The sequence below is a fragment of the Pezoporus wallicus genome, unplaced genomic scaffold (assembly GCF_028554395.1).
Source record: "Pezoporus wallicus isolate ANWC-B61680 ecotype Strahan unplaced genomic scaffold, APGP_CSIRO_Pwel_v1 contig_2871, whole genome shotgun sequence".
Taxonomy (NCBI): domain Eukaryota; kingdom Metazoa; phylum Chordata; class Aves; order Psittaciformes; family Psittacidae; genus Pezoporus; species Pezoporus wallicus.
The window spans coordinates 740,717-767,418 of record NW_026640775.1 but is presented as its reverse complement, the minus strand read 5'-3'; the positions used below and the strand labels follow the sequence as shown (position 1 = coordinate 767,418).

Genomic DNA, 26,702 nt, shown 5'->3' with positions numbered 1-26,702 from the left:
AAAATTTATTCTTTAGCTCCACCTCCTGGCTCTTGGTCCATGGAAAAGAGGATTCTCAGGAATCACATAGCCTTAAGAAAGGATCATAGAACTGTAGACTCAACTAGGTTGGAAGAGACCTTTAAGATCATCAAGTCCAACCTTTATCCCAGGACTGCCAAGTCCATCACTAAACCAGAAGTATTCATCCCAGTTTAGAAACATTAATGTAGAGGTGAATATGGGTACATTTTAGCTGGGGCAAAACAGAATTGGTTGAGCCCACTTTCCACAGAGGAAAACGTGTTGGTGAAGAAGTGGACAACAGAATATGTGGCTCATAGTTTCTGCTTTTTGTTGGGCTTTTGGTTTCTCAACCGTGGCAGTTTTGATACATGACAGACATCACAGAACAGTCTTTCTTTATAACTGTTTTTTCTCTTCTACTTCCTCAATCTCGTAGGGGTGGGGAAGTACGTAAGAAATCGTCTGACACTGAAACTTTAATAAAATATCTCTGAGGACTTGCAGTGGCCTGATTCACACAGGGAGAATTTCTTTGACTATTCATCCTATTCAGCCAAGAACTGCCGAGGAAGTGGAGGAACAGGGCTTAGCCATCTGGATTTAAGAAGCTGAAAACCATGTCTCTTCCCCGACAGCTGCGAGAAAAGAGGTAGTATGTCTCTCCCTCCTTCCACCTCCCCACAAACCTCCGTGTAACTGCTACGATCTGTTCATTTAATTTGGATGCAAGCTTCTTCGACAATTCTGAAAGACTTCTTGATATCATAGCTTCCATGCTACTACACTGCTCAGTGTAGAGTAGACATTTCCTTAAGGTGGAATCAACTTGTTTCTATGGGGAATATTCATCATGTAGGATAGTAGAGTAGTGGGTCATTGTCCTCTTTACAGCTGTAAACAGTTTCCCTTTTACTGGGGTTTGTGATATGAGTGTTTGTGATATGACTAATTATATCTCTTGATCTCCATAACCACATCCGTCTTCACAGTAAGTAGTAGTATTTATGGTGCTGTGGGTGGTGCCAATTCATGTCATTTTCCTTGTACAGCAAACTACTGCAAGACTTTGCGTCATTACTTCAGCCTTCCAGACGGGCTACATAGTGTGGAATCCCCTGCTTGGGATAGTCTCCTAGCAGAATAAACTGAGCCAACCATTGTGTTTTTTGTATTATCAGAATATTTAACATGTCAGCTTGGCATTTTTTAGATGATCCTTTTTAAAGTTTCTCTTTCTCTCTACTGCATTTATTATCCTTCTGTCCTTGTTCTTAATCCTTTTTACTTATGTGTTAATACAAATACCACTCTAAAAACATTGAATAGTAAGATTGAAACAGAAGTGAATTTGTCTTCTATTTGTTTAAAGTATTGTACCATGGGGAAGGTCCCAGAAGAAAAAAAGCATCTGCCAAGCCATGCTGTTTTATTGTGTGGACAGCATGGACAAGAAACATGAAAGTGTGGTCATATGGCTGCTCTTTAGGTATTCTTGCAGGGATATGTTTCAAATCCTGCTTCAAATCCAGTACTTTCTAGAATTTGCAAAGCTTATTCTAACCTATCATGCGTTCTTTCAAGCATTTTTGATATTTTCAAACAAGTACCTTTGTGCTTGTTTCATGTTATCTGCCGTGACTGGGAATTCTCCATGTAAATATTTGCTAGGCTACCCATTTTTTTTTTCAAAGCCTCTTTAAGAGTCTGCTTTACTGTGATGTTTGCAGGAAAACTTGACATTTTGATAGCTGGTGCAGGCAACACTGGTTATGATATAGAACAATACTATGTCTTTGTTTCTTTGCTTTTTTTCTGTTTGTGCTTATCCTTCCTTTGTTTCTTACGTGTATAAGGCAAACTGTATGCATCCTTCACACCAAGTGTAAGGTTTTTAGGATTTAGCTTTGTGCTGTCAGTTTCTACAGCACCTAGTGCAACAAGCTCTTTTCTCAGAACTGTTTTATATTTGCTGCAGGAATAATAACAGCATAAATCATGGACATAATGATCTCCATAGAATAAGAGATACTGCTGCAGAGTTATTATTCCAAGTCTACTAGATGCTGAAGGAATGATTAAGAATGCATCTACTGTTGATCACATTTCTCAGGAAAATCTTACCAGCTCTGATGTTTCTTTTGTAGTCCTGCTACTCCAGCAAGCCTAGGAACAATAGGGATGCTTTTCAGGCTAGGTGAATCTTCACAGTGACCACTGGCCAGGTTGGATGGGGCTTGGAGCAACCTGGTCTAGTGGAAATTGTCCCTGCCCATGACAGGGGATTGGAATTGGATGATCTTTAAGGTCCATTCCAACCCAAACCATTCTGTGATTCTGTGACTTATGCTGAAAGTATAGAAACTTGACATCTCAAGATCAGACCTCCAGAGGAAGAGAATGACACTACAGGTTTCTATCTTTTGGGTTTGACACTAGACAATGTGATGATGCTTAGCTATCTTTGCTCTGTATGGCATAGAGACCTCCAGAGGCTAATGTCAGAATGAGTAACCTAAATATTTTGCTCTTGCTTCACAGTGATTTTGACCAGCTTCCAGATGATGTGCCTGTTTCAGCTAACATTGCAGATATTGAAGAGAAGAAAGGTTTTTCTAATTATTATGTAAGAAGGAAGATTTATTCTGTCTCTGTATGTCCTCATCTGTGTCTGGTTTGGCTGTGGGAAGCAAAATGTAATTAATCTGGTGTAGCTGCTTTTTGGCCTGAATAGTTATGTGTGGAGAACTTCTTAGTGCTTCTTTTTTCTGGTATGGAGGTTAGTCTATTACAGATTTAGTCTAAAAATTTATCGTCTGGGTGAAATGAGATTGGGGTATCCTCTAACTTGCTTGTTTTCGACATTCTTCCCTAATTTATGATTCATTTCCTGTTAGAGTTCTGTATCTTTTGTGAAGATAGAGGGAAAGGAATTTAAAGAGTGTAGAAGGGAAAGGGTTTGTTTTCATTATCCTATGGTACTGGTAAGTTAGGATGCTTCCATCTCTGCAGAAAGTGGCATATTAGTAAGTAATGAAAAAGCACACAGGGGGAGAATAGTAGGGAAAAGCACTCAGAGATTTTCTGAAGAGGGGTTTTTGAGAAGACCAGGTCAGTCTGACCTCTGCAGGGTATGCTGCTTTTGCTGGAGATATTTCTCATAAAACCTTCCCACTGCAGTATGCATGTTTTATTCTGGAATGTAGTGATGCTTGGTTGCTCTGTCTTTATGTTTTCTGAAGGATCTGTCTGCAATGTGACTCAGAGGTCAGTATATGGAAATCATGGGCTTCTTTAGAGCAAAGCAATTTTGGCAAGAGATAAGAAGATAGTGGTTGGAGGAGGTCAGGCCGTATTTTCTGAAATTGTGTGCTTTGAAGTCAAGATGAAGTATGAATGCCTTCTTCCCTGAAAATCAATTCACTTACATGTCTGTCTATTGAGTTAGGTGCCCAAAGCATCCTGATGTAAAATATCTGTATTTAACTCCCTAATATGTTTTGTTTGTCACTGTGGGAAGGTGTGTAAGCATAAAGCATCACCTTGTCATTTCAGGTTTCCTTTTAAGATTATGTAACAGAAAGCAGTCACAGGGACGTGATGCATGGGAATGCTCACATACACCACACTGTTTGGTGCTAACTTGTTATTTTCTAATACTTAAGTCTGCAGATACTCAACTAATCGCTTGCTTTGCACTCTGTCCCTGAGACAATATTTCCACTACTGGAGCACTGATCTTATGTTCCTATTGCATGCCTCACTTTAATTTGCTAAATATTTGTAAGTAAGTACGAACATTAGCCTGAATCCCCCTTCTCTGTTTCAGCTGTTTGTCATTGAAGTAAAGGTTAAAGGTGGTGGCAGATACCTGATTTTCCGACGCTATCGTCAGTTCTATGCTCTTCACACCAAACTAGAGGAGAAGTATGGAGCAGAAAGCAAAAATAGCCCTTTTACCTGCACACTCCCCATACTGCCAGGTAAGCCGTCAGCACCAAATCTGTGCATGATTAGCAGCTTTATCAGCCCTAGGCTGTTCTAAAGAGGAGCATGTTGTAGAGAAGTAGTTGTGACAAGGAACAAGTTCCCAGCTGTGGATGCTGGAGAAGTCAAGCTCTATTTGCAGTCCCTCTAATTGCAGTAAAATTCATTTAGAAACCTAAAATCCTCTGGAAAATACATATTTTCCTGGAGATCGTACTTTCTCCTGATTGCTTCATCTCTCTGACAGCCTCAGACAACTGGTTTTGGTTTGCTTGTTTTTTTTTTTTTTTTCTTCAATAACTGTCACAGGTTTTATATTTTCCAGGAAAAGTTTATGTTGGGGCCAAAAAGGAAATTGCTGAGAATAGGATTCCTATCCTAAATGCCTACATGAAGGTAAGACTTCATCTTAAGGCAGAGATTATACTGCGTGCTGCAGACACTTATCCCCTGAAATCAGCTAAGAGACAGTTTTGTATCTTAGGTATCTGCTAGTTATCTACTTCTCTCCGTATTGCTTTTCCTGAAGACACAGCATCCATACAGCAGGAAAACTTGCAGTCCTATTCCCCAGATTGTTCAGATTGCAGGATCTGCTGGAGTATGCAGTTTAAAGGTTCACTCCTTGCCTTCATATATAGGTACACATCCCTGCAACACTCCCCTCTGCCCAAACAAAAGACAAGACTCACCCAAACCAAAAAAACAAACCAAAACCCAAGGATGTATGAGGAAATGGCAAATCCCCATGTACTGTATGAATGTGCAGTTGGTATGTGCACCTAAGGGACTTGGAGAGTGGCTCGGGCTGCTGGGTGTACCTGCTCTACAGTGAAGACACAGCCAGTAACATTATGGAGAGAAATTCTGTGTTCAGGTTGACTGAAGACCTGACTTTAAATCAGTAAAAGTCTTCAGCACTGGCCAGTCTGAAGACTTCAGTACTTGCCTTCTTTCCACAGTCATTCATGTTCTGAGGGAAACATAAGAGCAATTTACTCCTTCTGCAGTAAATCAGGCACAAAGAGAGTGAAGCAATAGATTGGCCAACTCCAGGAGTAAACAGGAGAAACTGTCAGCAGTTCAGCCACATCCTGCTGCGTGAGAAGGGAGAGGAGGGAGATTTCTGGCAGCAATTAATATCCTTCATGATCCTGTAGGTCAGAAAAGCATATTTGTCACATGTAAGTGAATAGAGAATTGATCTCCCCCACTGTTGCATTCTGCTTCCTACTTGCTCTTGGCACAGAACCTACTCTGCCTACCTGTTTGGGTGTTGATGGATGAAGAGGTACGGCTGTTCTTCTACCACTCAACCTTTGATAGTGAACAGGTGCCTCACAGACTGAGGAGGCTTCGCCCACGGACACGCCGAATGTAAGTGATTGACATGTTTTTTCAGCATTGCTTGACGTAAGAGATGCTGCCCAGTTCTGAGGGGGGACGAGAGAGATGAGAGTCACCACTGTGTTTCCCATGAAGTTCTAATATGGGGATCTTTGTGCTGGAATGAACACAGGGTATTTCTTGTTTTCAGTAGCCTCAAATGTTTAAAGTGGATGAGGTACTTTGCAGGAAAGGAAAATTCCAAAATGAGCAAATAGCTTGCTTGTAAAAAAATGCTGCTCAGCTCTATCTGTTGCTAATTCTTTACTGGTAATACCTATTATAATGTACAGAATATACAGGCCAAGCTTACGGACATAGGCTTGCACCACTGAAGTCAATGTGAATTTTGACACTGAGTTCAGCGAGATCTGGTTTAGACACTAAATGAAACTGAATGTTTAATTTTTCCTGTCCTTTGTCTAAACAGGGGCCTGTCCTACATAGCAGCATTGACACCCCTTTGGAGAACTGCTAAGTAGACATCATTACCCTTCAGTCAAATTAATTTTCCTTTCAACATAGCAAAATTGACCAGCTTCCTTTACACTTAAACAGTGCAAAACCTGCATGACTGTATGCATTCCTGGATGTCTGCATGATCATAGAGATTGAACCGAATGCCATAAATGCTAGAAACAGGGATGCCTATAAGGCAGAGGAGGGGGGCTGAGCAGTGCTGTAGAAGAGAGGTACAGGATACTGACTGTATTGGAAATTCCGTCTGTTCTCAGCAGCAGACATCACTAGATTGCTGCTGCTCTGCACTAAAACTGAGAGAACTAGGGCAGTGTTGTTGCATCCATAGTTATTTACTTCAGCGCTGTACACAGATTCTCGTGCAGTTTCTCCAGTGATCTAAGGCTTGCCTGCCTCTTAAATAATGAAAATGCAGACACTGCACTACTGACCATGGAGTATTTCTGATGACTAGAAAGACATATTTACCTCCCTGTTGTCTCCTTTCTTTGCAGTAAAAGCATTTCACCTCAAGCGCCTATTTTTGATCGCATGGCAGCTCCACGGGCTGAGGTGAGTGCTCTGCACAATCATCTGCCATTGGATAGGAGATTAAACTCTGTTTTACTTTGGTATCTTATCGATCAAGTTCCCTTTTCTAATTAAAGCCTGGGGGAAGAATGGAAAGTGAAAGCGACACAGGAAAGCGATTGATTTTAACAACAGGGGATGAAACAAAGCATGGAAAGAAGTGTTCTGTTCCTTCTTACCTGAGTAATAAGAAGGCCCATAGTGAAGTTAGAATGACAAGAGGTTCAAAACTGAGAGATATATACACCTTACTGCCAAGTGGTTCACATGGAAATACTGATACCTATAAATTAAATGTAAAACAAGCATAAGCTTCAGTCTCATTGACTTCAGATTGTGTTTAAAAGCTTTGCAGGTGAAGCATCTTAGTATTTTCTGTAACAGAAGTGTTCTACGGAAAAGTGCCTACACCCTTGTCTTTGGCTGCATATTATCTTGGTATTAAGCATGTGGAACTGCTTTGTAACCAGTACTTGTCTGAGCATATTCTTGCTTCTTGGAACCTGTGCCTTTGCCATATAAGATTAAAAAAAACTCCATGCAAGTGGCCTGAGAGTTGTTGGGTTTGGTCTTTTTTGTCATACGCTGAGTATGGCAGGTCTCGGATCAGTCATATCTCTTAGGTTTTATCTGTTAATTTGTTAATATTGAATACGCCTACCAAAACTCTTCAATAGATGGAAAAAGGCTTTTGAAAACGCTATTAGGTTGACATATGAACTCCTGGCACAACAGTAGCCATTGTCTTTTTTTATTAGAACTCTTTGCATTAACAAGCCCAAAAGAACCATCTCAACACAAACAAAAGAACACCTTGTCATTTTTGCTCCTTTAAGAGCATTTAAATGGCTACTGTGTTCTCTAAGGACAATGGGGGAGATACGCATTGTTCATGACTTGGCATTATTCAAGAGCAGCTTCTTAGGCTGGTAGCACATGTTTACCTCCTTTTTCTAATTTTTTCCCTAAAGGTGGCATCTAAGTGCTATGTTGAGTACAAGGCAGTTTCCCAGCCTCCCCCGAATGTCTCAGTTCAGCATACAGACCTGAAAGCTGGATGTAAAACCGACTCTTAGTTACTCTTAAATTAGGACACAACACCACAACACTTCTGCATTTTTGTTTGTGATATTTGGCAGCAAATCTGAAAGCTGTAAAACTGCAACCAGAAATAATATATATGTTTCTAATTCTCAGGATTTCAAGTTTTCAAGTTCTCAGTTGTCTTCAGCACTGTTGACTTGCTCTTTTGTCAGTTGTCTTCACCTATGTTGACTTGTTCCTTTGTCAGTTGTCTTCAGCTATGTTGATTTAAGTGCTCTTAAGTGTTTTCAACTTCTTTATATTTATTTCTCTGGTGCTCAGTGTCCTGCCACTTTAAGAACAGGAGCCTGTAGCTCTCTCAGAGCCATGTTTATCCTAGTGCTTTCATTACTTCTTCAAAGCATTTTTGTGTGTGCTGAGTAGAAGAAATTGTGAGAACTCCAGGCTACAGTCATATTACAGTCATATATATATGACATTGCCTCAGAAATTCACCTGCGATGACAAAGTGCATACTATCGTGCTGCTTTATGGTCTCACCTCAAGAAAAGAACAGAAAGAATGATTCATTTTTGTAATTCTGTGAATTAATAATTCTAGCGTTATTACTTTCCATAGGCACTGTTTGATTTTTCTGGAACCAGTAAACTGGAACTCAGCTTCAAGAAGGGAGACTTGATCTATCTGCTCAGCAGAGTAAACAAAGACTGGTTGGAGGTAAGACTGCAGTAGCAGCACTGAATTATCAGCATACCTCAAAATATATGAGTAGGAAGGGCTTGGCTAGTCCTTGGGTCCTGCCTCCTCCTTTCAAGGAAAAACTGTACTATAATCAGGTCTTACTGTTAAGAATGAATCCTTGACTTCAAATTTGAAATTGTTTCCTTCCTTGGTTGTATTTAGCTTACAAATTTTCTGCCCTCTAGGCTTCAGTTTTTATTTGCATTTGCTTCTGCTGGAATGTTTTTAAATTCTTTGGAAGTGATTAGAACACAAAAAGGCCACAGAAAGGAGATGGAAACTCCGTTTCAGTGATTAATTGGTTTCTTGCCTGAGGGTGAGTTGCACTATACTTCGTGCTTCATACCACAGTGCACATCAGTCTGATTATAGAGAACTTGGGCAATGCAACAGTCTTCTGAAAAAGGATGATGAGAACATACTGTGTGTTTGCTGATATGATATCTCTGCTTGCTTGAATACCACAGCCTTCCTTGGTAACCATCTGACTTCAATTTTTTACACAGTTTCACTCCCCCGCCTTCTATTTGACTAAACAATTGTAGAATCTTTCTGTAGGGATGCCATCAGGTCACTTCCATAGCCTTTTTTTGTTTGTTTGTTTTTTTTCTTGATTATAGTAGGAAAAACATCTTCCTGTTGTTTCCATGGAAATTAATTGGATTCCAGAATTTATTGTATGTGGCCAAAATGGCATGGTTTTCTTTGTTCTAACACTACCTCTCATTCCAGGGAACAGCTGGTGATGCCACTGGGATTTTTCCCCGTGCTTTTGTGAAGATCATAAAAGATTTACCACAGCAGGAAGACACAGTTAATAAAGTTCGCTGCTATTACCATGATGAGACTATGAGCACTATCAGGTAATAAGAAGATAGTTTTCCAGTTTACTGCTGAAGAAATTACATCAATTCTCTTTTCATGATATGTAACGAGTAGATTTGGTCTTGTTACAGGGATATCTCAGTGGAAGAAGATCTGAGCAGTATTCCATCATTCAGAGATCTCATGGAGTTGGTGAGGTACAATGCAAGAAATTAGTTGTATATTTAATATCATTTAAACATTTGTCAAGTTCCTTCCAGTCCTACATTTCCCACATGCTGCTGACTCATCACCATGTTTTGGTTGGGAAATACTTTTTAACTGTCCTAAAGAAGTTGTACTTCGACCTGGCCCAAGGCTATCTGTGCAGACACTAGTCTGCCTTGGGGTTGTAAGTATTCATGGAACGCCACACACTTCTAACTCAATTATGCTGGGTAGAAGTTTCCATTTCTCGTTCTAATATCAGAGCCATACCCCCATACAAGAAACTTTCATCTAATATACTTCTTCGGGATGTAGGAAACCACCTACAACACCTGATGAGCTAGTGTTAAACTAGGTCAATCTAGTGTTGAACATCAAAACATTAGAACATCAAATACTAGTAATGGAATACCCACACTAAATTCTTCCATTCCATAACCTGGTCTCCCCTCAAAAAAAACCCCAACCATAAGCAGGCAAAAGTGGTTAGTAACTGTAGTCAACTCTTATGTACAGGAATTTTATCAAACTTGCAGATTAACTGCACCATGCATCTGGTGTTACTGGAAAAGACTCTCGGTTCTGTCAGATTTCTTAGTTTAAACACTGCACAGCATGAATGAGGCTGTATGAATGATTTCTAGTACTAGCTGTACCAAGACTGCCAAGACACCCAAGGCTTTGTGTGGCTTTCAGCAGAATGAATTAGGTTGCAAGTATATTGTCTATTATGTAGATTTCTCAGGCATTCCTTGATTTCTGGGGATCAATCCATTTCTTTTCTACCAGGCAGGAGTTTGACCGAGATGACATTGTTTTGAATTACCGGGACCTTGATGGTGATCTGATTCGGTTGCTCTCCGATCAGGATATTGAACTCATGGTGTCTCAGAGCAGGAGCAGGCCATCTGAGAAGCATTTCTTCCCTTGGAAGTTGCACATCACTCACAAAGATGACTTGGGTGTTTACAACACTAGTCCAGAAATAGGTGCTACTCATATAGTAAGAGAAACATAAGTGCTGTATAGAGATGTTCCAGCAGGTAGCTGTACAGTCCTTCTGTAATCCCTCTCTGCAGACAGTTTCCTTTAACAAGCCTTTGAAGTGATCTTGAAAAGAGCAATTTCTAGTACTATATTACCTTTCAATGTAAAATCTATACTTAGTTAGCTTCTTCAGCTTTTTACGACTCTTCTGTAACAGAGACATCTACATAAAGACCAGAGAAAGTAAGGAACAGAAACATAAAATCACTGGCCATATTCAAAAAGCACGTGAGTGTTAGGCTGCAATAGAGGTTTAGTGTCCTGAGCCCCAAGATCTGCTCTAATCTCTATTCTCGCTCATAGAGCTAATGAATTGTCCAGAATGTCTTCATAACCTTTTTTTCTAGCCTGCCATAACTTTCACTTCACTTGCTGGTATGAAGGTTTGTGTGCCAGTGCTTGGGAATGGGTAATTATTCCCCTCACGTGGAAGCCTGATGGGGCATTCAGGGTTAGTTCTGGATGCATCAAGAAAACTTCTTAATATTTCAGTGAAGAAATTGCAGCCCACCTTTGCTTTCTTCTTTCCATTGACCAGTATTCTGAATTCTGTGAAGCAAACATAGTACACCTGTGGTGTTCCTCTCAGACCTTTTGGTAATTGTACAGACTACTTATTTCTGCATTCTGAGGAAATCTGTGTGATGCCTGCTCAAATAACAAGTTATTCTCTCCTATCTTCTACTTTCTGACACCTCATTGCCAAATAGAACCAACAAGAAATTACTCTATTAGATTCTTCAACAAATAAAGTTACCTGTGAGATTATTTTAGCAGTTGCTATTAAAAAGGTTTTTTTTTTGGGGGGGGGGGAGGGGAATGAAATAATTTACTATTTTTCTTTTTCCTTGAAAATGAGATAATTCTGAAGAAGAGTTTGAAAGTTGCTAATTCATCTTTCTTTAAGGAGGAGTTCATTATTGAAACTATATATATGCATATATTTCTTTAATGGTCATGCAATCAAAATATTTTGCTCTTGAACAAATTTACTACTGCTTGTAAGAATTCCAAGTTATGCATGCTTTACATAAATTGTTTGACACACAAAACACTGTATTTTAAAACCACCGTGCAGTACTGGTGTTGAAAAGATGCCACCAAATATAAATGTAATCAGTAACAGATTAGTTAAAAGAGTTTTCGAACACCATGTTTTGGATTTGACTGTTAGCTTATGTGGCATTAAGCTACAATTCCTCATTAAAAAAAATCTTTGTCCTCCACCTGCTGCTCAAATTTGTACAGACGGAAGTAAAGATTAACAAGTATCTGAGGGTACTGAGAAACAGGTAACTAATGATGCATGGATACTGCATGCATCAACCTGCCCCTCCCTAACTGGCAAAATAATGTTTTCTCTTCTTAGATGTTACCTGTAATGCTACCAGATAACATCTTCAACAATAACAAAAGTATTTAAGGTGACTTACACATTAAACTTGTCTTTTCTTCCTGATGTATATACATAAACTTATTTATAGATATAAGCTTCAATAGTCTATTATTTGTAGCCCTGCATTTATGCATGTAAGTGTATTGGAAATAAAGGAAAGAGTTTATATTTAAAGATAAGCGTATAATTTGTTATACTGGGTACCATAAATCATTTCTTACTTGACACTTCATTAAGTGTATAGTTCTAGCGGCATAACAGTCCTGTACTGGCTTCTGTAAGAAAATGCACTCTCCAAAGAGCTGTAAGATGCACTATAGGCCACATCTGCTTTCCAGGTAGAAAAGTTCTACCTGAAGAATCCATGCATATTATATTTCAGAGTCAGACAACACATGTTCAGAAGAGACACAGGTTAATGTCTTCTTTCCAATGATGGAAAGTTTTATTTGACGTTGATGTTGCCACTTGAAAGGCATTGTAGCAGTGCTGTTTTGAAGGAGATGAAGCCATATGCAATGATAATGTTAGTCCTGTTACATCTTGTGATACAGAAGAGACTAACACGTTGTGAATTTGTAACCTAATTGGCATGCATGGCCTGCAAAGCTGCTGGTGTGCAGGATTACTGGGATTCAACAGAGCCAGTAACATCTGAAGTCTTCCACTGACAGCTAGATACTGCGATGTAACCTGCAACTCAGCAAGTCTGTTTGAAGATGGAGGAGCCGTTTGAGCAAGGAAGGAAAGGAAGGGAAAATGTCTGGTGGGAAGCAAAGAAACCTTTTTTCTAAGGGTGAGGGGAGATCATACATAGACTTACTGGCTTGTGAAAATCAGAGCAGAAGAATTCCTTTCTGCCTTTATACTGCAATGCAAAATAAATTCTGCCTATATCTTGTGAAGTCGCATATTCTCCTCGTCTGCAGTTTTTATATGCATACCTCCTGATAGTCCCAATGACATAGAATTTCCTCAGCTACTCTCATAAAGCTGGATTTGAAACTGTGTGGCTGCCTTGGATGTTGGACAACTTCAGATCAACTCTTCTCACCAGTTTTCTTTTTCTTCGTCTATATACTATAATACTTATCATTTATTATTAACTGCTGTTGAAATAGGTGAAACATACTTTAAAAATATTATTCAAATTAAAGGTTTACAGAGGTAAAGGTAGGTCTCCCCACACACACTGTATATGTACAGGTAAACATAAAGTTCAGAATTATCCCTGCCTTGAAGATTGTCTGCCCTAGAGTAAAGCAAGAGCAGCACCAGAGCAAAAAGCAGAGAAATTTTTCTTAATCTTTCTCACTTCTGCTTCAGTCAATCCTCTTTTTTATCTGAAACTACATAGTCCCATGATGTGGTAGCTGTTAACATGCAGATGGGCAATGACAAGCTTCCTTCCCCTCCCTTCCCAGTTAAACAGCTCCATCTAAGTAAGTGCTTTGGGGGCTATAAAATAGGAAGTGCGACTTCCTATTTCACGGGCAATTACACAGGCTTTCCTTGAAAGGGTGTGGTCTGCTTCTTTAAAAGTGACATTTGAGGTGCACAGAAGAGGTAACAGCTATTTTGGAGACCTCCTTGCCAAGAAAAGCCTGTGGTTGGTGTACACCTTCTGCCTCCAGTTGTGGTTTTCCTGGTTTCTGCATCAGAGGATTCTGATGCTGTGAGGGGAGGCTGGACAGGGAGAGTCACTCACCAGGTTGAGGAATCACCTTCCTCACAGAGAGCTCTGGATCCAGGTAAGGGAACTGCTTCGTCCCTGGGGAAAGCAAAATGACAGTCTGTTGTCATACAACAGCTTTTGAGTCATTACAGGGTTTCTTAGCTGTAATGAGTATTCAAGGCTCAGCCAGCTGTTCTGGTGTAAGGAAGAGGCATTCAGGAGTCTGAAGGTCAATAGGAATTTAAAAGGAGATTTTATGATGCTCCCCTAAAGTTAAAAGAGTTTCGGCTCTGTAGCATACTTGAGTAGGGTGGTCTGTTTTAAGAGAGCAGTGAGAGATGACCAAAAGGACTTGAAGTTCCAATATCAAACAGTGTAGTCCATGGTCTTTGAACCACTCAGTCTACCCTGGTGCTATTTCTCCAAACTGCAACTTGTTTGGGGAGCAACTGAAAAATTAGCATGTTGAAGAGAAATCTGAAAGTGAATGAATATGGAAACTCAACCCTTATACTTTCCAAGAGCTATGTGGCTGGGAATCAGACTATTAAGGAAAGGTAAAAAACCAGAACACCATTTCTGTTCATTGGGAAGGCTTTAGGCATGAAGAGCAGGAGGATGAGTCAATTTCAAGGCTGAGTTCTCTTCAGGATTATTTCTAGTTGCTACTCAGCTAAAAGAATCCCTGTATTTCCTTGAAAATGTACATTTACTTCTTCATTCTTTGCTCATATTGCAAGCTCACGCCATAGGAAAAGATGGATTTTGTCCTACAATAAATACTTGGTAGCAGTTACTTCTAAATGTCACTCCAACATGAAGCCTAAAAAAGTTCCCTAATTTAGTTTTACTTCTGTTTATGTGAAATGAAAACAAGAAGCTCCACAATAAGCAGAGCAAGAGAGTAACCAGAGGGCAATGAAAACAATTATGTTCTGAATTAGGATCAAGCTTGTACGCAAAGGAGAGTATGAACATGAAAGAGATTTTCATCCTTCTCCTGAACCTGTATTTGGCCTTCAGTGTCCAAGACACTAGAGGTGAGTTTAAAATTTATCTTTTCTTTTATCCACACATTATTGCCTTTCTTTTTGTATTTGTCTCCTTCTTTCAGCTTATGCTTTCCCTCATATTCTGCTTGCTTTTCTGCTTCCTTCTACCACCATCTTCTATGCTGTAGATCTTGATCAAAACCAGGGGGTAGCAGGTGCATGTGCAGACAAGTCACCACAACGTGTATTGGTGGTATGGATATGTGAAATACTGGACAAATAGATGAGATGAACAAGCTGACTGGTAATGAGTAAATAGGAAGGAAGAATAGACCCTGATAGAGAAAACATAGGAAAATGAAGGGCTGTATGATTCAGATGCCGGTGTACAGGAGTGGAGACAAGTGGACAGACACAAGACAAGGGCTGGGATGCAGGTGGGTACCAACAGCAGCACCCAGATGACTTTATTTTCTTGTGGAATTTCTGACAGAGACCATATGCATACTCATTGCTTGTGTTTCTACGTTTAATGTTGTTCCTCTTCTGACACAATGAGAGATACTTCTCCTTTTCTCTTATTCTCTTTCTCCTTTTCTCTTATTTCGTTCTTTCATTATTTTGTTTTCTTTTGCTCTTTTTCTTTCGCTCTTTTTCTTTCTCTTGTTTTTTTTTCTTGTTCTTCTTTCTCCCTCCCCTCCTCTTCCTTCCCCTCCCTTCTCATTCCTTTCCCTTACTTCCCTTTTTTGCCTGTAAAAAGCCCCTCAACCAAGCTGATAGCAGTTCTCAAGAAAAATTATTTGCGAGATCAGACTAATGTGTGCATGTTGACATCTCTGTCATCCAGAGGTCATATCCCAATAGCGCAGCACAGATATCAAATTCAGAGAAAATGTCACTATTTACATTTGAAATCACTATATCTTTTTTTCCTGAATCCTTTCTCAGAGACCATCCCTATGAAAAGCCTAAGCTGCTACAATGACTACAACTCACAGGTGACCTGTACCTGGATGGAGCATTCAGAGGCTCATGCCCTTGTTGGTATGATGCTTTACCAAAGGGATATTATAATGTAAGTACCTGGAAAGTACTGTGCTGGATAAAAATCCAAAGGGAAATTGGCTACAACTTGGAATCCTGGGGACCAGCAGTCAGGTTTTCAGAAAGTATGGCCACCTCTCTCTCACTGGATTAAAGTAACAGTTATGCCTTCTTATGAGTCCTCTTCTAGGAAGGGAGGAATGGATAGGGTGTGCTAGTGAAGTTATTTTAATAACCTTTACTGTTACTTTCCCATAATTTTGTTGAGGGATCATAGATATGAAGTAAGGTGGGGCAGATAGGTTACTATTAGTGGAGTGGAGAAGATGGTGTCAGAACAAGTATAAGCCTGAGTGTTATTTATAAACCTAAAAGGGAGGAGACATTCCTCCTGTTGTTTTTCCCATTTAGGAACATCACTGAGAGTATGGTTTTGATCACTTCTGAGAAACATGTATAGGCTCTGTGTCTGTGAGATAGACAAGACTGGTAAGATCATCTGTGGTATCGCTTTTCCTCCCAGAGATACTGATACGTTTATGACAGTATCTCTCTGTCACATCTGTTTCCTTATAAAAAGGGAAACGCATCACCAGACTATCAGTTGTGAGGATAAGAAAGGACAGAGAAGGAGGAATAGTCATGGCAGAAAGGAAGACAAAGAAGGAAAGCTGAGAGGAAAATGTGTTAGAGTCTGGGGATACAGGAAGGAAAGGAAAGAGAAAGAACTCTTGATTTTATTGTAAAGAAGAGAGAATTGATAGAGCTGAAAGAATCTGAGATCTTTGGAACAGGGCCTTGAAGCTAATGCTTCTATGAAAAGATGATATAAAATTACTTGGACCCTTGGAAGATTTTCTGGAATATCGTTGCATGATGGGAGTGTGTGGCTCATGCAGGAAACATGACTGAAGTGAATTAATCAGACAAGCAGGTATTAAGAGTGGACAGTCACACAGCTGAAATCAAAATGGCCAATGGTTAAACAAGGACAGCTCACAGATGAAGAATAGTTGACTAAATTCCAAACCATAAGGTGCTGATGATGAATAGATAGAAATATATTCAGGACTTCACGACCCATGGGCTGAATCTTATTTAAGGGTATGCACATGTAGGGTCAGTCCCACCCATACTTCAGGAATATATCCCTGTTTTCCTTGCTAATACCCAAGTTTTAAAAATAGCAATAGCACTGAATAACGTTTGCTGACATATAGCTGGCTAGGAGACTCTATCCTATCCTGGAAGACAATATTTGGCTTTAGATATGCACAACTTAATGTTTCTCATCTGAACTGGAACAATCTAATATGCTGGGCATGAAGCCACCAGCACAAACAAGATTCCAGAGGGCACAAAAGAAGCCACACATCTCTCCAGCAGCTCAGGCTACTGCAAGCACACAAAGCTTATCCTCTCCTGCCTATTTTAAAATATTGCTTCTAATTTTCATGATACTCCTTGGCCTGGAGAAAGGCTATCTAAAAGAATGATTAACATTCTGGCTGGGATCCTTAATGAATAAGTAAGGTCCCTTGGCAGAGCAGAACTGCTGAGGATACAGAAGCACATTCTGGCTGCAGAAAGTTTTCTAAGTGCCTTTCTGGGACTGCAAAATGAACATCTTCGAGAAGATAAGGATCATCAGAGACTTCACTGTGTTTCACTCCCGATAAAAGGTGCATTTCCATGACATTATTTTTCATTTCCTCGCACAAAACCTATGAGATTATGTGGAGTTAGGCTAAACAAATAACAAAAATAGACTGGTACCAGAAGATAACATTCTGCTGCACAACCTTGAAATGGGATGGCATTTGACAAAAACGCTGGTGTTAAGCAAAACAGGACTAATAGATACAATGAAAAGAGGATATGAGTAAATTATAACAGAATGGAATGGAATTGGTTTCTAGCACTTAATTTAGCATTAACTATAGGTCTCTGAATCAGATCTTTATAGATCACTTTTTCTATACACAGGAACAACAAGGAAATGTTCTGCAAACACCAGAGAGAAAATGACTTATATGAAGTGCCAGACTCCTATGTGCACTGGGTTTGTTGTAACGCTACAGACGATTTTGGAATAGGAGTGAATTATACTTACAGCTTCAAACCTAGCAAGATGCTTCAAGCAGAACTTACTCTTGATCTTTTCCAAAATGGTAAGCATTAAAGACCAGATTCTCATTTTTCCAATGAACATTAGGGATCCTTGCGTTTCAATCAGAAAGTGAATTCCACTTCCATTGTGAAAACTGCCAAAGAGTTCCACGTTGAGAGGATGGGGTGGGGAAGGGAGAGGGCAAGATTAGGGGAGAATCTGGAGCTGGAGGGGAAACTCAAGCAGGAAGTACTTGGCGTGGCGGGGATAAAACATTCTGGAAATAGAGAAGCTTACCTAGGTGTTTTCTTCTCCTCTTCATGTCCTTGTCCTCACTATCTCCTCTCATGGGTTGTACCTTCACCAGTTCAGACCCTCCCACCTCAAAACCTCTCGGTCAGCTTGATGACATCAGGAGACTTCTTGCTGACCTGGAAAGCCGCTGATGGAAGCCAAGGGCTGGGCAACACACTGGAGTATGAAGTCACCTACAAGAGGGACTGGGAGCCCTGGGAGGTAAGAGCGGAGGAGCCGGGCTGTCCTGGTTTGGGCAGTAAGGAGCCTATGGTAGAAGTTGTGCAAATGAACGGCCTTTCCATTCTCAGGCACTATGAGGAGATGCCACAAAGGTAGTTTCAGGTCAGGCAGAAGGGGCTGTCTTTCTGTTTGCAAGAGACTTACCCAGTGAAACACCATTTGTCCTGAGCTGAGTGCAAAGATCTGTTCTTCACTGACAAAAATGCACTGCACTTGGGGTTTGATTTGAAATTGGTTTTGCCCTGAATCCCTCTCAAATGGAATTAAATCACAGTCCAATAGAAGCTTGTGGGTTCATGTGAGAAAATGGCAAAATGCATTTGAAGCTGCTTCCCTTTTCAGAAGGATATGTTTTGGTCTTCAGTTTTTAAGAGTCCTTATTCTTTGCCCTATCGTTTCCCCTCATGTGCTTATGTTTCTGTTCTGTACCTGTCAGTGTGACCTTTAGTTTTTAAGTGAAGTATCTTGGTCAGATTGCCATAGAATTCTGCACTGATCAGTTGTCAGTTATGAACTTGTGTAGCTAGTGCAGAATATGATTTGGACTCTGCATGATCAGGGTACTGCCTGTGCCATGCTGACAGCATGCACGCTGAAGCCTCTCTAGTATGAGAGCAGGGAGCACTGCATGGCAGCATGTGCATGGACCATCATCTGAGGCACTACTTGGAGGTGCAGCGTGGCAGTTTCTCTCTTTCCCTGTCTTCCCTCCACTCTTCCATTCCCCAACTCTCCAATATCCTCCCTCCCCACTCTCCAACCTTTCCCCCTACAACAGAAAGCTGCCTCGCTCTTGCTCTCCAACACCACACGGTGCCATCTCAGCCACAAGGACCTTGTCCCAGGGAGCAGCTACGCTGCCCGTGTGCGAGCCAGACCAGGGCGAGACAGCGGCTTCTCTGGGAAGTACAGCGAGTGGAGCACGAAGGTGTCATGGGAGACCCCTGAAGGTAACATGGGATGGAGTGGGGCTATGCAGGGGTGGAAGCATTGGTTGAGAAGCCAGACCTTCCCTGTCCCTTACCTTGCTCTCATCTTCTCTGAAGGTGACCTTCAGCCCAGGAACCTTCGCTGCCTCTTCAATGGTGCAGATACTCTGACCTGCAGCTGGGAAGTGAAGAAAGTGATCACTACCTCTCTCCTCTTTGGCTTGTTCTTTAGGGCCACTCCGACATCAGAGTATGTGCTTGGCCCATGGCAGCATGTCTGTGCCTCTCCCATGAACTTTCTGCTCTATCCCATTCCCCCAGTCTCAGCACAACCTCTTTTTCTCCCCTCAGAGAAGAGGAATGCTCTCCTGTGCATGAGAAGGCTTTGCCTCATGTTCCATATGTGGTCCAAAGCTGTGAGATCCCTGTTAGCAACTACAGCAGTCAGAGCCAGTACCATGTGTCTGTCCGGGTCAAGACGGAGGAGAAAGTGTTTGAAGCCTACAAGAGCAGTGAGTTGCTGTATTGTTTCTTACATTTGCTGGCTGTTTCTTGGAGACATGCCTGTCTGGGTGAGTGTGGCTGAGAACACTGGTCATGGGGAGAAGCAGGTGGGAAGAGGAAAAGACTGGGACTGATGAAAGGAACTGGGCTCTGGAGGCACTGGATGGGGTAGGACTCCTCTGCTGAATAAGGTTTGTTAGGTGGATCATCTCTGCCTGGGTGTATCTGGAGGTACTTGGTGCTCTTTTCATAGACTAAAGCTGGGAATGCTCCTGCAGTGGGAGAAAATATCAGGCAGTAGCTCTCAGAGAGCTGGAAATCTCTGTAAATGTGGTGGACCAGCACAGATGTTTCAAATATTGCTTTGCTGCTTTTCTGTACGCAGGGAGTGCTGTCAGCATTAATGGATATGGATTTTCTGCTATTTAGTGGCCTATTGGTTTATGTATTTGACTAGAAAATGAAGATGCAGGGAATTAAGAAGTGTTAAAAGGCTGAGACCTCCTACACTGCATGAAACAAAATTGTTTTCAGTCTCTGGAAATTGCTCACAGTGGTGAAAGGAAGTGCTGGACCGATACGTTGGTAAATACCCTGATGCATTCTATGTGTTCCAGTTAAGGTGCTGCCACCTGCAAATGTATCAGTTACAGTGACAGAGAACAAAGAGTATGAACTGAGCTGGATAAAACACACTTTGAGATACAACTTCATAAAACAGAGATACCAAGTTGAGTACTGGGAAAACAACCAACATAAAAAGGTAAGTCTTAGAAAGTGCAGGAGGCCTGGATTTCTCTTTACTGGACAAATGGGAAAGATGGTTTCTCTCACCTTCACCATTTGTGCTTCTTTTTTCTTCCCAGACTCTCCAGAAGTTAAATATCAACAATGATGAACCTCCCTTCATCTTCACCCTGCAGATGTTGTCATCTTCTACAGAATATAGGGGGAGAATGCGTGCAAGGGTGAATACACCTCTGGATTACGAGGGGCCTTGGAGTGAATGGAGTGAGGAGTTCACCTGGAAGACTGAGAATGGTACTTTTCATGCAGGCTGCTTCAATAAGGTTTTGTGGGCTGTAAATGGCTGAAATATCTCTATAGAAAGCTACATTATCTCAGCGGTGGTTAAAGTTAGGTCCAGACATGAGCTATCTGGGGCTGCTTAACAAAGTGGCTGTTCTGTCTGCATCCTTGCAGTACAGCAGCAGTGTAAATGAAGGAGCTGAGTAGGAATGACCTTTTAAGCTTTTTTGCTACTTCTCTCATACAAGGTGAGTACAGTTTTCCAAACAGAGAATCAAGCAAAGATCCTGACCAAAAGATCATCCTTGTTTTCTGATTCGAGCAGTCCATTCTGCTATCAGTGATTGAAGAGCCCAAGACTGCAGGAAGACGGACTATAAGCCATCAAGTCTTTTATACTGTAGAGTGACTATAAGATTGCATAAAGCACACAGTAGAGCCTACTGGAGATGAAATCTTTACTTATTTTTGCTGTTTCTGGACTTGGAGGCAGAATGTCCACACCAGAGTGAAAACCTGTAATGGGAAGCCGCCACTTTGAAGGTGGATACCTATTTCTCTTTTCTCTGTTTCAGTTTTGCCACCAGTGGTTCTCCCAGTGATGCTCCCAGCTCTCATCATCACTTTGCTAACAGCTGCTTATTGCAGCTATAAGTGTTTCCTCAGGTAAGCTTGTGTTGTGAGGGTTAGCAGTGTGCTGGCCATGTGGGTGGCATAAAGGCTGAGGTACTTCTTGTCCCCCATGAGAGAGAAGTCTATTTGGAGATGTGCCTTGGTGTGCAATGGGCAGCCTTGTGCATGTCTGTGCAAGGGTGAGAGCTGGGTGCTGGCAGTGTCTTGCTGTGCAGAGCAGCTTGGTGTTTGGGGTGGAATCTATTATGGTTGAATGTTGAGAAGCAAATCTGGAAAACTTTGTTTTGTTGCAGGAAGAAGAAAATGTGGGAGGAGAAGATTCCAAACCCCAGCAAAAGTCTCCTGATCCAGAGCTACCTGGGGGTAAGAAGGACCTGTACCTTGAAGGGTTCATTATTTCTCTATTTCAGGACTTCAGATATTCTTAGGAACTCTTACTCTCTCCACAATGAAAAGGTATTTTCTTTAGTCTATGCCTTATTATTAGAGAAGTTCTGGTCATATTCAACATAAGTCAAGCACAACACAAAGTCTACTGCTAGACAAAGAAGTCTAGCTTCAAGGCAGCAGGAACCATCAGACTCATAAAGACCTTTGGTAGATGATCAAGAGGGGTCCTGCTGTAACATCCACTAGGTCCTTCAGAACTCTAGGATGAATCCCATCAAACCCATGGACTTATGAACATTCAGCTGATACAGTCAGTCCCTTAGGGTTTCAGTGTCCACAAGCAGAAAGTCACTGTTCCCACACTCATGGTCCTCTGACTCAGAGAACTAGACAGCCAAAGGTCTATCAGTATTATTAAAGACTGAGGCAAAATAATCCATTGAATGCCTCTGCTTTTTCATCATCCCTATTAGTCAGGTAACCATCATCAACAGATATTGGTCTAATGTTTTCTTTAGATCTCCTTTTGCTAGTAACGTACTTAAAAAAGCCCTTCTTGTTGTCTGATACAACACTGGCCAGCTTCAGCTCTTGGAGCTTTGGCCTTTCATGCTTTCTCCCCGCACATATGAACAACAGCTCTGTAATCTTCCTGTGAAGTTTGACCTTGCTTCCACAGATCATACAATTTCTTTTTCCTCTTGGTCTCCAGAAGTAATTCCCTGTTCAGACTAGGTGGTTGTCTGGCCCACTTGCTTGACTTACGAGGCACTACCACTGTGCTTTTAAAAGGTGGATTCTAAAACTGGCTCTCACTTGTGGACTCACAAGCCCTCAAAAGTAGATTCCTAGAGAAGACTTTAAAGTAGCTCCCCAAATAGCTTACATTTTGCTGTCTTGAAATCCGGGTAGCAACTGTGCTGTCCTTTTTCTTATTACTCTGAAAATTTTAAACTCGATCATTCATGATCACTGTGGCCAAGAGAGCCACCTACCATCACACCTCCTACTAGTCCTTCTCTGTTCACACATAACAAGACTGGGAGGGCATCTTTCCTTTTTGACTCACTGAGGACTTGTAGTTTGGTCACTGGTAAGGCAATATAGGTTTGAAGTAAGCGCCTTCTGGAAAACAGAACACACCTTCTAGTGGAGCTGTATCCTTGTTGCCAGATGCTATAGGCTCTCCTTTTTGTTTTCCTTGTCCATGGTTCTTGATTCTACTGCCAGTGAGACACTGCTCTTTTGCCATGTCTGCTTTTTCATTTTCAGAAAGTGCATTTAGGACACAGGCCAACAAGCAGCCAGCTGGACTTCAACAAATGCAGTCTTTCAGAGAAGATGGAGCAGGCTAGCTTCCTTCAAGTTGTGGACAAGTAAGTGAACAGCACATTACAGTGACACTGTGGCTGAGAGTCTCGAAGAGCTCCCTAAGTCATGGCAGGATATAATCAAATGTTCTGTCACTAGAAACTCTATTCAAGTTGATTTTGGGCAGGGGATACAATTTTTTGCTATGTGGATTAGTCTGCTTCTCCAAGAAAGATTTTTTCCTAACCCTATGTGTAACTGTGTGTCTTTTCAACTAAACTTGTTTTATATTTGATGTTTACCACAATAATACCTCTCATGAGCAACTTTGAACTTTCCCACATTTAGGCAGATGAAGACTTTGACAGAGTCTCCTGAAGAGCAGGCTAAAAAGACAGATATTTCCCCTGTGGCACTGGACCTACAAAACTCATACCATGCTTTAAATGAGACAGAGCATGCCCTAGTTGTCTGCTCGAGTCAGGCTGTTCTTCATTCCTTTCCTGTTTCAAGGAGGAGTAGTGCTGATGCAGGTATTGCTTCCCAGGCAGCAATCCGTTGCTTGGCTTTCAATGGTCCGTACTTGTACTGCCCTGTGGCGTCCTCCCAGCCCGATATGCATCAGACCTTGGAAAAGGACCCAGTGGGACTTCGTGAGAAATCAGTTTCCCTTCAGTATGTGACCCTACCAAAGGAAGACTATCCACAGTCTCCACAGAGGCAAAACCAGCCAGGAAAAGGTCCTCCACAGCCCTTCCTGCTCCCAGCTGAGAAGGAAATGATGCAACACCCCGATGATGAGGAAGAAGTCTCACCAGCTCCACCAGCCTGTGGGGAAGGCACAAAAGTGAGAAAAGAACAGAAATCTCCAGAGGCTCTTGGCTGTATCACATCTCCTCAGCTGTGCCCCTTGGAGTACATCACCACAGAGAGCCTGTCACTGCCATCAGCCAGTGGCTCCACTCATCCACCGCTTGTCACTGCTGGGGAGCTGCCCTTTGACTCAAAGGAGTCCCAGAGCCCCAGTGACTGCTCTGGCCATGAGTCTTCTCCTGGGAAATCCGGTGTCATGGCCCCATTTTCAGGTCAGTCACCAACCTCTTCTCCTGAATTGCACCCGGATACATTTGGAGACTATCTTGCTGTCCCTGTAGATGTCCATGGACATTCAGATCCCACAAAGACTTGTTTGCCTGTCCTACAGAAGGGAAATGATCTTCCCAAAAAGCAGCTTTTATCAGGGGGTAACTTGGTGGTGTTAAACCCTGACAGCACTGAGCCAGTTTTCCTCTGTCAGGTTGGTGACTATTGCTTCCACAGCTTAAAACCCAGTGGGAAGATGGATGTCAGTCAGGAAGACCACCAAGTCAAGAAACTTTCTGAAGTCAAGACACCACCTGAGAAGTCTGTATCTGATGATGAATCCATTACTGGCAGGGAAAAGGCTGTATCAAAAATGCAGGCTATTCAGCTTTTCAAAAACCTGAAATCAGATGATTACTTTTCCTGGCAGCAATCTTTGGGGATCACAGAAACCCATTAAATGGGCAAATGTTAATGAATACCAAAGATACAGGTAACTGAAAAAAGTTCCAATTACCTGATGGAAATGAACCCCCAAACCTAGGAATAAATAAATACCAGTTCCCTCTTTGAGCTTCCAGTGCAATGTGTTGAAAGGCCTGAAGTAGCTCAATATCCTTCTCAATGACCTTCACAGATTTGGCATGGAAGACAATCCAAATATTGCCCTTTGGTATTTTTGCAAACTTTCTGTCTTATCCACAAAGAGCATTTTATCCTCCTCATGATCCTGTGACAGATCACAGTCATCTTGCAATGGTACCAGATTGCCTGAGGCAAAACTTGGAGGCAGGAAATGCAGACTTAGCAGCATAAAATGTTATCAGAAGAAGACAGGCTTGGAAACCTTGGAAGGAAACTTATATTCTTGAGAGCAATTTTGTTGAACTTCTGTGTGTGTATAAAATAGATCTTAGAGTCACCAAGGAGCTTCCATATCTCTACCTTTCCACTACCGGCATGAAATGGGTATTGTCTAAGGTGAAAGAAAACCAGACAGTAATAGAAGGGTAAATAAAAAATGAGAAAAAATTGTTGAAGTCCAGGACACCTTTCTCAATGTTAAAGTTGAGTATGGAATATTCTAAGGGTAAGAAGAGAACATTACTGGGATACATAAAGAACGTTACTGGGATACATAAAGTAGGCTGTAGAGAACCATGAGGGAAACAATACATTACTGAAAGAAAATCCAAGGGCTCACAGTGCGCAGTGAGTGGAGGAGAAGGGGGCAGGTAACAGAAAATGACAGGTAAGAAATGTTGTGAAGGTGCACAAGTCTCTATCTGCTGGGGTTTCTCTATTTCTAAGTGTTAAAGTACTGTATTTTCCTTTAAGTTCATTGGGTGTTTATGCATGATATAATTACTCTATTTATATTCTTCTTTTCATTTTTTCTTCTTCTGAGAAAAAAGCTGTGTTGAGAAAGAGGAGCCATTTTTTCCCCCCTTTCTGCTGTAAAGAAAGTGGTGCAAAGTAAGAGCATTTGTTCTGAGCTGCCACTGTGTGATAAGTAAAAGGCTTTGGTTTCATAGCTGAAGGGGGGCTTGCATTCCAAAAAATCGTGTTTCTTTTTTCAATTATAATGTGTGTACTAATAAAAAATATTATTTCTTCCTATAAATGTTCCCTTCCATATGTTAAGGGCATTGTGGTTACGATATCATTACTATTAGCTCAACTGATCTGGCCTCAAAAAGTTCTGTAGCTTCGGCTATGTCACCTGTGAGGTAGGATGTTTCCTCCTGATTTTCCCGTATTATTTCACAGAGATAATGGGAAGGAGCTTTGTGTTTGTGCCAGCTGATTCCTCCTGCTGGGGTAATGGGACAGGGCTGATTCAGAATTGCAGTAAAATGCATTGTATTTTTTTTCAGAATTTAAATCTTTCTAAGTACCATTCCAAATCTGAAAGGTGAGCAAATTCAGCTTGGTGTTCTTCATAGCAAAAGGCAAGCAGTTGCAGTCTCTGATAGAGAACACCGACGAACACTTCAAGGGATTTTCAATTTAGTCCTTTCCTAATCAGTGGATTTTTTTGCTAGTCTCTTCTTCGGCCTTTTCTGAGTAGCACAAACAATTTCTTCCAGGCTGTATGACTGCGCTCTATCTAGGCAGGTACTAAAAGGAGATATTCAAATTCATATGCAAATTTGGTATCTGGATTCATATTTTTGATATGCATCATTTTGTTAGACCCTGAATTGCTGTGGTTTTATTAATCAGGAATAATAGCTTGTGGAAGAACTTTTATTTAGCTCAGTGGCTTTCGGATGAAGCTCGTTTGCATTGTGATCAGTACTCACATACTCAGTGAACAGCTATCCATTCCTCCTGTCTTCTACACTTCACTGGGCATTTGCAGAAGCTGCTTTTTGGAGACAGGATTTACACATACAAGAATACTTGTATCATATCATGATATCATATCATATCGTGACCCCACAGAGCAGATATTATGATCTGAAGACCATCTCAGGAGCCTGGAACTTCCAGAGTAACATGCAATTGACAGGATAGGGGAGCTAAACAGTGGTTTTCTTTTGCAACTATAATAATAGTTTTAGGCAGAACGAGTTTCTGCTCTAGGGACTCATTGTTCAATATCCACCGAAGCATCATTTAATAAAATATGTACTGAACACTGGAAGCAGAGGTCATATCTCAGAGCTCTGCAGTACCAAAGGAATCCACTTCTTACTGGGTTATAGAATCAAAGCTCTTACAAATCTACAGTTCTCTTCTGCATGAGGTCCAGCTGCAGTGGGGGTGGTAAAAA

The 26,702-nt window shown here is 41.3% G+C and overlaps 2 protein-coding genes across 2 annotated transcripts; both read left to right on the top strand.

Annotated features, from left to right (window-relative positions):
• The first annotated feature begins 457 nt into the window (after positions 1 to 457).
• Positions 458 to 11,058, top strand: NCF4 (neutrophil cytosolic factor 4). Its single transcript, XM_057420672.1, has 10 exons — positions 458 to 655; positions 2,545 to 2,629; positions 3,833 to 3,986; positions 4,316 to 4,386; positions 5,240 to 5,367; positions 6,351 to 6,408; positions 8,089 to 8,187; positions 8,944 to 9,074; positions 9,168 to 9,233; positions 10,033 to 11,058. The coding sequence occupies exons 1-10, from the start codon at positions 624 to 626 to the stop codon at positions 10,259 to 10,261; spliced, it is 1,053 nt and encodes a 350-aa protein (XP_057276655.1). The 5' UTR covers positions 458 to 623; the 3' UTR covers positions 10,262 to 11,058.
• Positions 11,059 to 13,270: 2,212 nt separating this feature from the next.
• On the top strand, positions 13,271 to 25,039 carry CSF2RB (colony stimulating factor 2 receptor subunit beta). The gene is made up of 14 exons (XM_057420668.1): positions 13,271 to 13,437; positions 14,306 to 14,401; positions 15,302 to 15,428; positions 17,384 to 17,568; positions 17,875 to 18,023; positions 18,823 to 18,994; positions 19,091 to 19,223; positions 19,325 to 19,485; positions 20,095 to 20,240; positions 20,344 to 20,518; positions 21,082 to 21,172; positions 21,433 to 21,502; positions 22,802 to 22,905; positions 23,189 to 25,039. The coding sequence occupies exons 2-14, from the start codon at positions 14,332 to 14,334 to the stop codon at positions 24,381 to 24,383; spliced, it is 2,778 nt and encodes a 925-aa protein (XP_057276651.1). The 5' UTR covers positions 13,271 to 13,437; positions 14,306 to 14,331; the 3' UTR covers positions 24,384 to 25,039.
• Positions 25,040 to 26,702: the final 1,663 nt, after the last annotated feature.